Source organism: Antedon mediterranea, chromosome 5, assembly GCF_964355755.1.
Source record: "Antedon mediterranea chromosome 5, ecAntMedi1.1, whole genome shotgun sequence".
Classification (NCBI taxonomy): domain Eukaryota; kingdom Metazoa; phylum Echinodermata; class Crinoidea; order Comatulida; family Antedonidae; genus Antedon; species Antedon mediterranea.
In genome coordinates, this window is record NC_092674.1 from 25,307,623 (window position 1) to 25,321,045 (window position 13,423).

The 13,423-nt window shown below is 32.3% G+C and overlaps 1 protein-coding gene across 1 annotated transcript; it reads left to right on the forward strand.

Annotated features, from left to right (window-relative positions):
- The first annotated feature begins 525 nt into the window (after positions 1-525).
- Positions 526-11,906, forward strand: LOC140049854 (uncharacterized). Its single transcript, XM_072094804.1, has 8 exons — positions 526-699; positions 1,531-1,908; positions 5,955-6,203; positions 6,473-6,607; positions 7,178-7,318; positions 8,783-8,938; positions 11,106-11,246; positions 11,569-11,906. Exons 1-8 carry the CDS (start codon positions 615-617, stop codon positions 11,904-11,906), a joined length of 1,623 nt encoding a protein of 540 aa, XP_071950905.1. The 5' UTR covers positions 526-614.
- Positions 11,907-13,423: the final 1,517 nt, after the last annotated feature.

Here is a 13,423-nt window from a genome sequence, read left to right on the forward strand (position 1 = left end):
GGCCTGTCTTCAACATTATGATGCTGTACTCTAGCTGTTCAACCGGTTTTCAGCTATTAAAAACAATTATCATAGGAGGAGATAGGAAAATGCGAAGCCTCCTCGCATTTTTGTGGCGGGTATTTTTCAAGATGGACATCCATTAGACAGTGTATACCACGATCGGAAAACACCCCTATTTGGGGCAAATCGTTGAACCTAAATTCGTTTTAATCGTCAATAACTAATTATCTAACTTAATTTAATTAGTAAACAGGGTTACATCAGGTGGTTAAAATCAGTACCGAAAGTACGAACCAACTTTATATACCATCGAATAAAAATTCTAGAAGTAAGGCGCAGTTTACCGAATTTTGCCCTTACGTAAATTTATATATAGATTGTATTCAAGTTTCGTACCGGGTTTAGCGACGAAGTATAAAGGACTATTGTTAAGTAATCTAAATAAAGCATTCCATGGATAAATCTATCACGGATTGACAACGAATACATAAGGAAGTATTTGCAATATTTATACTGTACTGACTATGAATGTGTGTAGTAGGCCTACATTCATTTATTAATTGTCATTGTAGGCCTATGTAAGACGATCGAAGATATAAACTTTAGTAAAGATGTTGGCTAAATGTTTTCCAAACTGCATTCGCCTGTTTATAGGCCTAGCTTTCTCGTCATTGACGTTTCAATCCGGGTCATCAGGTATGCTACATAGGGTTAGTTTTCTAGACCTAAAAACGTTTCCTCGTCGACCGTATCCTTTTCCTCTTATTTTGTTATTGTTCAGTCTTTTCACTTCTTATAACCGCTGTTTAAATTTCATTAAACTTGTTTTTCCCCTTTTAGATGTCTGTTTGAATGTGTTTTAAACATTATTTTTGGTTACTAAATTTTCCTATCTTTGTAATTGCAAAGAAACAGAGTTTCAATGTAGTGATCTAATTCACGTAAGCGATAGACTATATTTCACTGAATCGAGGGTGGTACTAGAAATAGGATAGAGGTACTGGAAAACAGCACAATAGCAGATACTGTATAAGTCGGTCATTTAGGCCTATAAACACGTACATACCAATTAAAACACTACTTTCCTCTATGACTCACTGTGCAAACAATTAAGTGAAAATCTGTAACTTTTCGTACGCTGTGTGGTAAACATTGTGTTGGCGAGTAGACGTGCAGAACTTCCGCACACAAGCTCGCGTCTCACCCGTCATCACCAGTGTGTTCGCCACTCTGTGCGTCCTTGAGCAAGTACGTGTATAGGCCAACTTGTGAGTGGCGTACGAGCGAGAACAATATTTAAAGCGGGAGCTAATATAATATACGAAAATGTTTGCATAATCAGAATATTCGTTAGTTAGAAATATTCAAATATTCAAAGTAAAAAGTAACTTCACAGGACTACAAAGGTAATAATATCAAACTCGAGAAAATAGACCGTACCATCATTTACTCGCCGTTTTTACGAGATTAACCTAGTTGCAGTAAAGTGACTGAATGTAATAAAGTAACCATAACTTTTTTTTATAGATCCATTAGATATAACATGTTTTTCTGCCACACCACTGACGACATCTAACACTAATAGTTGGTTTCGAGGATACGCACGTTACGGAGACATTCGAGAGTTATCCGTTTCAGTTTTAAACAAGAACATTGATGGGAAAGACAACGTGACTTGGGATGATACTGGCCATTCAGTTGGGAATATAAAGCGTCAAGCGATAGATATGCCAGACGGTAAAGTATTTCACACAAATAGCAGAATTTTATACCGAGTAAGCGATGCTTTCAGGTATCTAGGTGTTGAAAGACTACAGCAGACTGAGAGAGTTGGTGTATTTTCATTTCAAGCAAAGAGAGACGAAGTAGTCGCACATTCAGCTATTGTATTGACATCCACTTCTGGTGAGTAATTCGGTAATGACTTTAAATATCTATAATAGAAGAGGGAAGTTTACGTTTGTTCATTAAACAAATGTTTCCTTTTTTGCGTTGGTATTAGGCCTACAGTTGATATTTCAACAACACTTGAAACAGAAAAGAAAAAAATTACCAGTATAGGCCTACAAAATGATATTCTGAATCTTGAACGGTATTCAAGGAGTTTTTACAAATGTACAAACTTTCAACAATTAGTTGTCAATAGTCATGCAGATGATTAACAAAGAAAATAAGCTAGCATACATTACTGGTGATATGAACTTAGACATTAGCCAACACATGAGAGACAAAAACATCGAATCCCACCTTGACAATATCCAGTCCCAGTCCTTCACTTTTCTTATTAATAAGCCCACAAGAATAACAGAAAACTCTGCTTCCATAATAGATAATATTCTCTACAATTCCCATCTAACAAATAACATAAACACTGGTATCATATATTCGGATATATCCGACCACCTTCCAATGTTCTGCATAAACACATCCGAAACTCACCATTATCATAACAACGTATACTGTTATAAACGCGAAAACAAACAGTATCAACATTGATCATTTTAAGCATGAACTTGCAAATCAACAATGGCAGGATGTCCTAGAATCAAATGACGCAAACAAAGCATATCAACATTTTTCCACAACTCTGCAATCATTAGTTAATATATGCTTTCCAATAAAAAAGATAAAACTCAAAGCTAATAAACTTCAATCTCCTTGGATAACGGAATCAATTGCTAAGTCAATTGTTACTAGAAACAAATTATATAGCAAATACAAACGTAGACCGACAAACATAAATAAATCTAAATATACAAACTATAGAAACGTACTTACCAATATTATTAGAAAACGAAAAAAGGAATACTATTTTAATAAATTTGAAAAAAATAAAAATAATATGAAGAAACGTGGAATGCCATTAATCAACTTTTAGGTAGGAAGAAAAAATCCAAACTGCCATCAAACCTAAAACATGTGACAGAGACATACACTAACCCAGAAACAAAATCCGATGCATTCAATTCTTACTTTATTAATATTGGGAAACAATTAGCTGACAAAATTAACCATGATAACAACCCTGCCATTGATCCAACGTCATATTTGACTGGTAACTACCTTAATTCTATGTATTTCAGACCCACAACAGAATACAAAATAATGACATACATTAATAAATTAGAAACAGATAAAACACCAGGTCACGATGATATCAGTGCTCACTATATCAAGTACAATTCCGTCTACCTTACAAAACCTATTTCACACTTAATAAACGTTTCACTCGCCACTGGCCGATTCCCTGATGAACTAAAATGTGCCAAAACTATACCTGTTTTTAAAAGTGGCGATAGGCAAAACCTTAATAATTATCGACCCATATCAATCTTACCATGTCTTTCTAAAATATATGAAAGAGTTGTCTACGACCAAACCATTTCATACCTTAATAAATACAACATAATAAATCAATCTCAATATGGATTCCGACAAAAACATTCAACTGCACATGCTCTACTACACACACTAGAAAAAATAACATCAGCAATTGATAACAACTCATTCATTATAGGTGTTTTCCTAGATCTGTCGAAAGCTTTCGATACGATCGATCATAGAATTCTAATCAATAAAATGGAATGCTATGGCATACGTGGTATTGTGTTAGACTGGTTCAGGAGTTACCTAAACCACAGAACTCAGTATGTTACTATTGAATCACACAAATCAATAAAAAGAGAAGTAAAAGTTGGTGTTCCACAGGGATCTATAATTGGCCCATTGCTATTTTTGTTATTTATAAATGACATATTTTGTGTAAGCAAAGTTGTCGAACTTATCATATTCGCGGACGATACAAACATATTCCTCAAACATAATGACCCCATAGTTGCATGTAATATACTAAACTGCGAATTACAACGACTAACCACTTGGTTTAGAGCTAACAAACTCTCAATTAATACAAATAAAACTAAATATATAATCTTTAGAGGGCGCCAGAATTTAACCGACTTCACAGACATGCAACTATACGTAAATAACACCACACTCGAAGAGGTAACCCATATCAAATTCTTAGGAGTTACCTTAGACAAATTTTTGTCCTTCTGTACCCATATTGATGGCATTGCAAACAAAGTTTCAAAGATAATAGGAATTCTGAATAAATTAAAGTATTTTTTACCATATATGACTCTATTGCAAATTTATAAATCTATAATCCTTCCCCATTTAACGTATGCAATAGTAGTATGGGGCTCCTTCGAACCAAGTAAATTAAACCGACTTCACATCCTCCAGAAAAAAGCACTACGAATTATATGCAAAGTCCACTATCAACATCCTTCCCAACCGCTATTTATACAAACCAACACATTAAATATATTTGATCTTTATGAAAAACATATGGCAATACTACTCTTCCAATTTTATAATAAACAGCTCCCAATTACGTTTGACACTTACTTTCAAACAATTGAATCAACACATAATTATGATACCAGGAATAAAAAAAACTATACCACTGTACTAAAGAGAACCAAAATAGGACAACAAAGTATATGCTATAGGGGTGCCAAGATATGGAATAGCCTTGAAAACTCAGTAAGAGAAATCAAGAGTATAGGACTATTTAAAAAACAATTCATACTAATCTCCTCAAAAAATATTCTAATACCTAAAATCACATCGTATTAAGAACAAAAAATTTTTTATTATCGATTTCTTTTTTTCTTTTTTTTATGAATGATCTATTCTGGTCATATTTTTGAAATTGTTATTACATGTATAATAATATATATATATTTTTTTTTTATTCAACTGTCATTTATGATTATTGCTTATTGTCTCTATTGTTTACATATATATTTACTAATTGTTATTGTTTTTATTGTAATTTATTTATTTATTTAATTTTTCCAATTTTTAATTCTTACATAGGACATCACATTTTAAAGCTTTGCTTATAGTGATGCCCGATTAAATCAATCAATATATAACTTTTGCTTAAAACCATGTTCAACTGTAGGCCGTTGCCAATATACAGTAATCTCTCTAAACAATGCTACTTTTAATACTTACAATATTATATGTTTTCATCTTTTCCATTGATTGTAAACCTCTAACTAAACTTTCCAGTATTTTATTATTCAACTTCTGTTTCCAATAATAGTCAATATAAACAATTAATTTTTATTTTTATCATTACTGTAACTAATCATTGTATATATTTTATAATTTATATTTATATTGGTCTTGTTTTTTTGTTTGTAAAAATCTACTGTAATATTATACCTTATTGTGGTTACCATTATAACAAATGTACGATTGATTGAATAAAGTTCACATATAAAAAAAAAAATGTTACGGTGAATGTTTAGATAAGTTTATAACATTTAATATAGTGGCTAAAAATGAGTCTACATACATCCCTTTTCCCACTTAAGTTATTTTTTTCATACAAATTACTATTGCTGCACGCATTTTCTCAGAGTGAGGGGGCTAAAGGGTAATAGGCGGTGTTGCTAGGGATAGTGGGGTATCAAAATGAATTGAAGCACCTCCGGGAAGGTTTTTATGTTGTGGAGTAAAACAAAAATTACCAGAATTGTACTGGGAATGTTATAAACTACATTTAACAACCGTTGGGTTGTTTGGGTTTGGGTGGGTCGAACCAGAATTTGTATTAAGAATGTTTTATATTTTATTATATATTTTTTTAATAACCTGGTTGCTTGGTGTGTCGTAGGATAGGTGAGGGGTGCGTTGTGGATAGTTAGGCAACTATATAAAAAAAAATTGTTAAGTAACCCTGTTACATACAGGGTTTGCTAATACAGTCATTGTTACTACAGTATAAAGAACGATACCGTTAGTATTGGAGATGTCATATATCGATCCAAGTGAACGTGGTTGAGACATAACTACGGTAAGGAAATTTACATTTTATCCTTCCAGTATTGATACCAGTATGTATTTATTAATACTGCACAATTATATTACAGCCACTATTGTTATGGAGTACAGAACGATAACCGTCGGTATTGGAGAATCTGTCACTATTAATCTTAGTGAAGGAAGTAATCTGGACGATTTACGTTGGAGATTTAATTATGGCGAAGAAATTGCCACTCTGGGGGGTAGTACGTCTACTGTGATTGATAACATACGGATGAAAGATGATGGCGTATATGAATGTTATACAGGAGATAGCCCAGATGGTAACCATGGTATCATGAGACTTATTGTTAGAGGTAATTATAACCGTTTTCACAAAGTAATCATAATTTACGTACCTTCTTATCTTTCAATTATGTTAAAAGCATTCATTATGATAAAACATACAGTAACTCCACATTCGTGTCAAACATTATAAAAAGAAAATCACATATAGACATTATGTGAAAGATCTTAATTGTAAAAGCAATGATGTACCTATAAAGCACAATAGCAATATTTGAATTATTTATATTTGAACTAATTATATCACAATTTTTATTTCAATTTTATTTTTGTCATTTAGCTTGTCCGTTACCAAAATGGAATCCTCCAGATTGTGAAATGGATTGTCCCGTATGTTATAATGGAGGAATGTGTGACGATAATACGGGTGTCTGTATTTGCCCAGCAGGATTTAAAGGCACTGATTGTCTACAAAGTAATAACATATTTAATTATAAAATAAAATATAAGATAAATAATTATAAATAGCTTATTGTCGCTATTCTCTCAAAGCCTCATATCTCCACAAAACATAATTTTACTGGATTTTTTTTTGTTTGCTCTTGTAAATGTGTATGAATTAAAAAATCACAGATTCCAGTAAAATGTAGAAAAATAATCAAAAGGTAAACACTATATAGTATTTAAGTTATTCTAAATTATTAAACATGATTTTGGTGACTTTTTCTAGGAATTTTGATGTACCATATACCTTATAATTGTGAGCATCAACAAATATGTGTGTTCTAAAATATAATGGGTACTCGATTTTAGGAGAAAAATGAGATATCATCATAACATAATTTATGTTTTAATGCATTTTAAGCGTGATTCGATTACGTCCAACAAATTCAATGTGTATTTACTCATTTTCCGTTAGGCGGATTATAGTTCCTCTATGCCCGTAAATTTATGAAAATAGATTTCTTTGTGGATATGTATTTCTGTTGTTTCCTTTTTTAAATGTGTCTTTAGATCAAACCATGACTTCAAAGTCTTTTAACAGGTTGTGGTCATAATCGGTGGGGTCGTGAATGCACCAGTTCATGTAGTAGAAGTGGATATTGCGATGAATTTCTATTCTGTCCACCGGATCCATTTGGATGTGCATGCAGCAATGGTTTTGGAGGAAACGATTGTAAAACAGGTTTGTTGTCAAAAAGCCACCTAATCAGTTTTTACTTTAGGTTGGGGTTATCTTACCTTTATCTGATTCCTTTCAATTCTCGGACATTTTGACAATCGTTATAACATTTCAGCTTTAATGTGCTAGAGCAAGTTTCTTTGCTCTATTAATTATATTTTTTACCTTACTGCTTGTGCATTTTACTTTGTGAAGTTAAAATAACTTGAATTGAATTCTTGTTTAGGCATGCTTGAAAATATGAAAAAAAAAGTATATCTGATATATGGTATTTGGAAATTACAAAAATAGACCTAATTTTTATTGATATTATAATTATTGATTAGTGAAAACTGACGTATTCCGTAAATCAACAGATGTAACTTCTCCCTAGCAGTTGTCATCCCTGAAACTGTACTGAACGTCAAGCATTACGTATCTGACGTATCTGTTCTTCAGATTTAGATTTTTAGAATCGTACAGAAGAACTAACCGGACATCTCCGGAAAAGAAATTACAAGAAGGAATACAGCGAAGCAACTACCGGTATAAAGAAAAGATATTCCTCGCTGTACAAACCACGTCAGTCAAATTCGACAATCACCTTAGGTTGCCTCCATTACGGCTATTATTGAGAAACATATGCCCATTCTACAGTCCACAAAACGTCTCAGGACTCAGTTCCCCACCTTCGTGATATATTAGTAAGATCTAAATTGACTCTCACGAAAGCCCGAATTTGGGCTGTCAATTTTGCGGCAAATACTGAAAAATTTAAGAGTAACCAAACTGGCGACCGCAGACAATACATTTTGTCTAAAAAAAACGTCATTTATCTTAATTAATGTAAAATTTGTGGAAAACAGTACGTCAGAGAAACCAAAAACACTCCATATGAGAATAACACAACACAAATCATCTATCAAAACATTAAAGATTGATCAACCTGTAGCCGAATGTTTTAATTCAGCTGGTTACTCGATTGCAAATTTCAATAGAGACTACGATGTCAAATGGAGACAAAAATAAAACCACTGAGAATTACTACTTAAAACCAAAACCCCTATTTGGACATTTGAACATACTCCCAGATCGGTAAAATTATTCCATTGACTATTCCTAGAATTTAAGTTTCAATATTAACCACTATTTGAGTTGTTTTTTAGTTCCATTCTTAAATTCAATTCAATTCAAAAGACATTATATTTACGTCCAAAAGACAATTTCTGTTAATTTTTCTGGCTGTTTTACTTTATAGTTTTGCCTTAGCCTTTTGCTTATTTTATTTTCTATCTACATTGATATCCAGCCACTGATACCCACAGCATTGTCAATTTTTTTCAGTAATTTGTCTTTGTATTTATAATATCCTTATTAGTGTTATAGACTACACAGTAGTTTAGGTATAATATTTCATTATGAGAATAAAATCAATTTTCAGTGTCTTCATAAAATCAAAAAGTGTCTTGAACCTATTATGTTTTTAAGCATGTGAAGATTTATACTACGGAGCAGATTGTCGGCAAAAATGTAACTGTGCTAATGAAAACTGTAAGCAACTCGATACAAGCGATCCCACTAAAGACATAGGATGTAGTGCCGGGTCACAATGTTCACCTGGTTACACTGGAGACAAATGTCTAGGTACGGTAATTATTAATATATTATTATATTTTCCATAAAACCTATAACATTTCGATTTGACTGAAATTAAAAGTTCCCATCCATGACTCTGTAATCTAGTGGGCGTGGTGCTATCACTGTTGGACCGAATTGGTAAAAAGCCAGGCTATTGTATGTAGCTTAGGCCTGGCCTATATCCTTAACTTTCTGAATAAAAGGCTTTCCAGCAATAAGACCCACGCAATAACCTCAGCATTAAATCCTTTATTTAAAATTACCACTGAAAATTGATAATTAACAATCATTTTATGATAATTAATGTATAATTATTTAGTAAACTAGATGGTACGCTCGCTTCGCTCGCGTACCATCTAGGTCGTGCCCACAGATGGTTCTCGAATACACAGTAATTTCAGCGTAACAAAACTGCTTTTTTTTAATGTACGTACTGCAGGATGATAATAGTTATTATTGTTTACAGAAACGAATAAATAGACACGATGATTTATGTATTAAACTGAAATTAGCACACTGGGAATTACTTCCGAAAGAGAAACTTGTCACAAAATGAGTCCAAATTTGTTATTTGGACTCATTTAAACAAACCCAATTTGTGTTTTGTGTGTAACATTAGGGTTGAGGGATGGGGAAGAGGATATGGGTACAAAGAAGAACAATGTTTTAATATTCTTTATCTACTCAGTAACAAAATATGTTTTTCATGTTTGATAGGCCTATACCACTTGATACAGTAACACATTTGCGATTTAATACTTTGTTAAAACTGTTCACTGTTATAGTCCATTGAAATAGCATGTACATGTAACGATACACGTACCACTACAACGTTTATATTCTTTGTAATTATTAATTAATACAAACGTTGAGAAGCAACTGTCAGTACTACAGTTTATTTGTATATTGTACGTTCTATATAACAGTAGGGCCTACACTCACAGTAATACGTTTATTTGTACATGATTGTGTTATAACAGTCTAACAGTACCCACACTCACAGTAAATTCAATGGCGACCACAAATGTTAATACGTATTTACAGTAATGTCTAAGTATTGCAATACTATATATATATATATATAGGTTTTAGGTTAATTCCCCAAGGGCCAATAAATTTACCTACAGCTGGTGGTACTTGTGTTAAAGCAAAGAGTTATTATTGGAATGTTCCATTCATCGGAAATCAATACATTTGTATAAATGTATATTAAATGTAACAAAATAGTATGTTTTTAAAAAAATAGGTTTGTCTTCAACATTATGATGCTGTACTCGAGCTGTTCAACTGGTTTTCATCCATTAAAAACAATTATCGTAGGAGGAGATAGGAAAATGCGAAGCATCCTCGTATTATTGTATGCGGGTATTTTTCAAGATAGACATGCATTGGACAGTGTATACCACGATCGGAAAACACCCCTATTTGGGGCAAATCGTTGAACCTAAATTTCGTCAATAACTAATTATCGAACTCCATTTAATTAGTAAACAGGGTTACATCAGGTGGTTAAAATCAGTATCGAAAGTACGAACCAACTTTATATACCATCGAGTAAACATTCTGAAGTAAGGCGCGATTTACCGAATTTTGCCCTTACGTAAATTTATATATAGAAGATACAAGTAAGATGCCATTAGTACACCCCCCCCCCCCACCCCCAGAAAATCATCGCGAGATTATTCTCTGCCATGATTTTGGTCAACTTTTTCATTGTTATGACTTTATAGCCTACGTCCACTCGTTCTCAGTCAGAGAGCAAACGGAAAAATTCCACACATGAACAAGTTCTCAATCAAATGTGACATATCACAATGACGTCATAGGGTATCAATAGAAATATTGGATGTACAAATCTAATGATGATGGAAGTATTCACTTTATTGTTTTTAAACATATGATATATGTGATAGTATGATACTTCGGATATAAAATATGAATGTAGGCCCCTATTGACCACTGTTAGTATAAAAATAAAATTACTATCTTTCAGGGGAGAAACATAATTATCTCTAATATATTTCATTGCTGACATGTTAATATGAAAAAATAAGCCCTCTAAGCTTGGTAATTTGCAAAATATTTCATTTTACACTGATTTAACTTTTACTTTACACAATAATTTAATTTACTTTTGATTGGTGACGTATTATATTACTGTGTCTGTGTACAGAGCCTGTGTCATGTCCTTCTGGATTCTTTGGTGTGTTGTGTACCTTTCCATGTCACTGCAAAGACACTGACGATTGTAATCGAGATGGAAGTTGTCCTAATGGATGTCACGAGGCTTGGGCTGGAACAAACTGCAGCATAGGTAATGAGACACATATAGGATTCGTTATAAAGTATCTCTATGATATGATGAATGTAAGCCTGAATGAAAATTGGAGCGAAAAAAAGTGTGTTATTATTAATGTTATGAGGCTACTAGGACGATAACGATTGACGATAAATACAGTACAGTTTTTCTACAGCAAAGAAAAGTTTTCATTTCAAAACCATAGGTAGTAACCATATTTAATAATAAAAATAATATTTACGTTTATAAGTAAAATAAAGTAATATACGATAGCAGAGAATTGACCACATCTATTTGTTAAAATATGCCTGGTGCTTTTCTTTTCTTTAATCATTAGCATTACCGTACCGCTCTGAACCGCCAACTGTTGTAAACCAGACAACAACTACTCTAACGTTTGACGTCACTTGGATTCTTGGTGAAGACTATGGAACAGGCACAATTACAAAACGGAAGCTTTTGTATAAATTATCGCAAATGGATTCATTTACATTAATAACCGAAGAACCAGATAATAATTTAATAATTATCGATAATCTCATTCCAAATACAGAATATCAATTCTATTCTCAATTTTCGAGGATGGTTGATGGTATTGAGGTTGATGGACCAGCAAGTGCCATTGGATCAACAAAAACCATATGTACAAGTAAGTTATTCTACAAGAATTGTTAAAATCATTTAAGTAAACTACACATACTGACGCGGATCACAAGAACAATTAGAAATTTCAGGAAAATATTATTTATTTAATAAAGTAAAAATTATAAATTGGCATATGAATTCCACCGATTCTTTTGGTACAACGTCACACATTCTACCACATTTTACACCAGTGCCATGGGAACAATGTCAAAAGTGAGACGGTACTCTAATGTTTAACGAAGATTATTTTTACCCATCAAGATTGTTGGCCAATTGATTGATACTGGACTATTTAAAATAATACTCAATTTGTCTAAATAAGAGAGAAAATCCGAAATTGTATAAGAACAATACAGAACCCTAAAGCATATTTCCTGGATTGCTTCGTAAATTTGTTGTCCTAATATTGTTTCCTTTTTTCTCAGTATTATTCAAGTTTTATTATTTATATTTTATCTTATATAGAGCCATTGGATGATCCTGAGATTGAATTGAAAACCATTGATGACAATCAGGCCACATTGAGTTTAAAGGTATTTCAAAATATCTAGATTTATTCTATATTGCAATAAACTGGGAGAGTCGTTTCTATGTTTTATAGAAATGTTTTGTTATAGCGGTTTAAATGCATTATTTTAAATCAATACAATGGCCCTTTGCCCGTTCTACCTTAAATATTATATTTTGTTATATATTATTCTTAGTCGGTTTCTGGTTATGATCGAATCCAATGTAACTCTATTATTCAATATCAAGTGCGATATTTGGACATAGATGGAAATATACATGGTATAATCAACACAACAAGTTCTCAATTAGAAGTTGAACTATCAGGATTATCAAGTTGTACTGCTTATGTTGCCAACGCTCGAGTTGTTAATAATCTTGAGATAGCTGGTGATTGGGGACCGGACACAACGATACAAACAGCACCGTCAGGTACCGTAACTAAAATAACACAATTGTATTTATTTATTTATTTAACAACATACAGGATTACACAATCAGGTAAAAGAACACCAGATTTGCATTGTGAAACGTAAATGCAAAATAAATCAAGGGAAATGTTTAGTTTTGTGGTAAAAAGATGAGATTGATAATATCTAGCTTTGAATGAAGAAGAATTGTTAGGTAATATTTAATTTAAGTTGGTATGTTATTCCACATTTTACCGCCTCCAACTTTGAATGACGAGTTCATTTTATTAGTATTATTCATATAATCCAAAAGAAAACTTAAACTAAATTAACCCTACAACCTGTACACAAACATTTTATCACTATAGAAAATAGAAATACTCTATGAAAAGCTTATGCATATAAAATACTTCCATCCATAATCAATTTTAGAGTCAGAATGCACAACGTAGATTGGCATTTTGAAACAAGAAGTATGAATAGGCCTATTATAGTGTACACTCATTAAAAAGTTTGAAATATAAAAATATTTTATTATGGTGTAAAAATGTATAAAAGTTAAATTAAATGTTAAAAGATAAAGTAAACTTATATAAGAAACATTAATTGTGATTTTCTACCTATTGTAGA

Excerpts from the sequence above, each read along its gene's own strand:
- LOC140049854 (XM_072094804.1), top strand. The coding sequence starts at position 615 with ATGTTGGCTAAATGTTTTCCAAACTGCATTCGCCTGTTTATAGGCCTA. Across the intron at positions 700-1,530 it reads GTTTCAATCCGGGTCATCAG|ATCCATTAGATATAACATGT; the intron begins GTATGCTACATA and ends TTTTTTTTATAG. Across the intron at positions 11,247-11,568 it reads TGGAACAAACTGCAGCATAG|CATTACCGTACCGCTCTGAA; the intron begins GTAATGAGACAC and ends TTTAATCATTAG.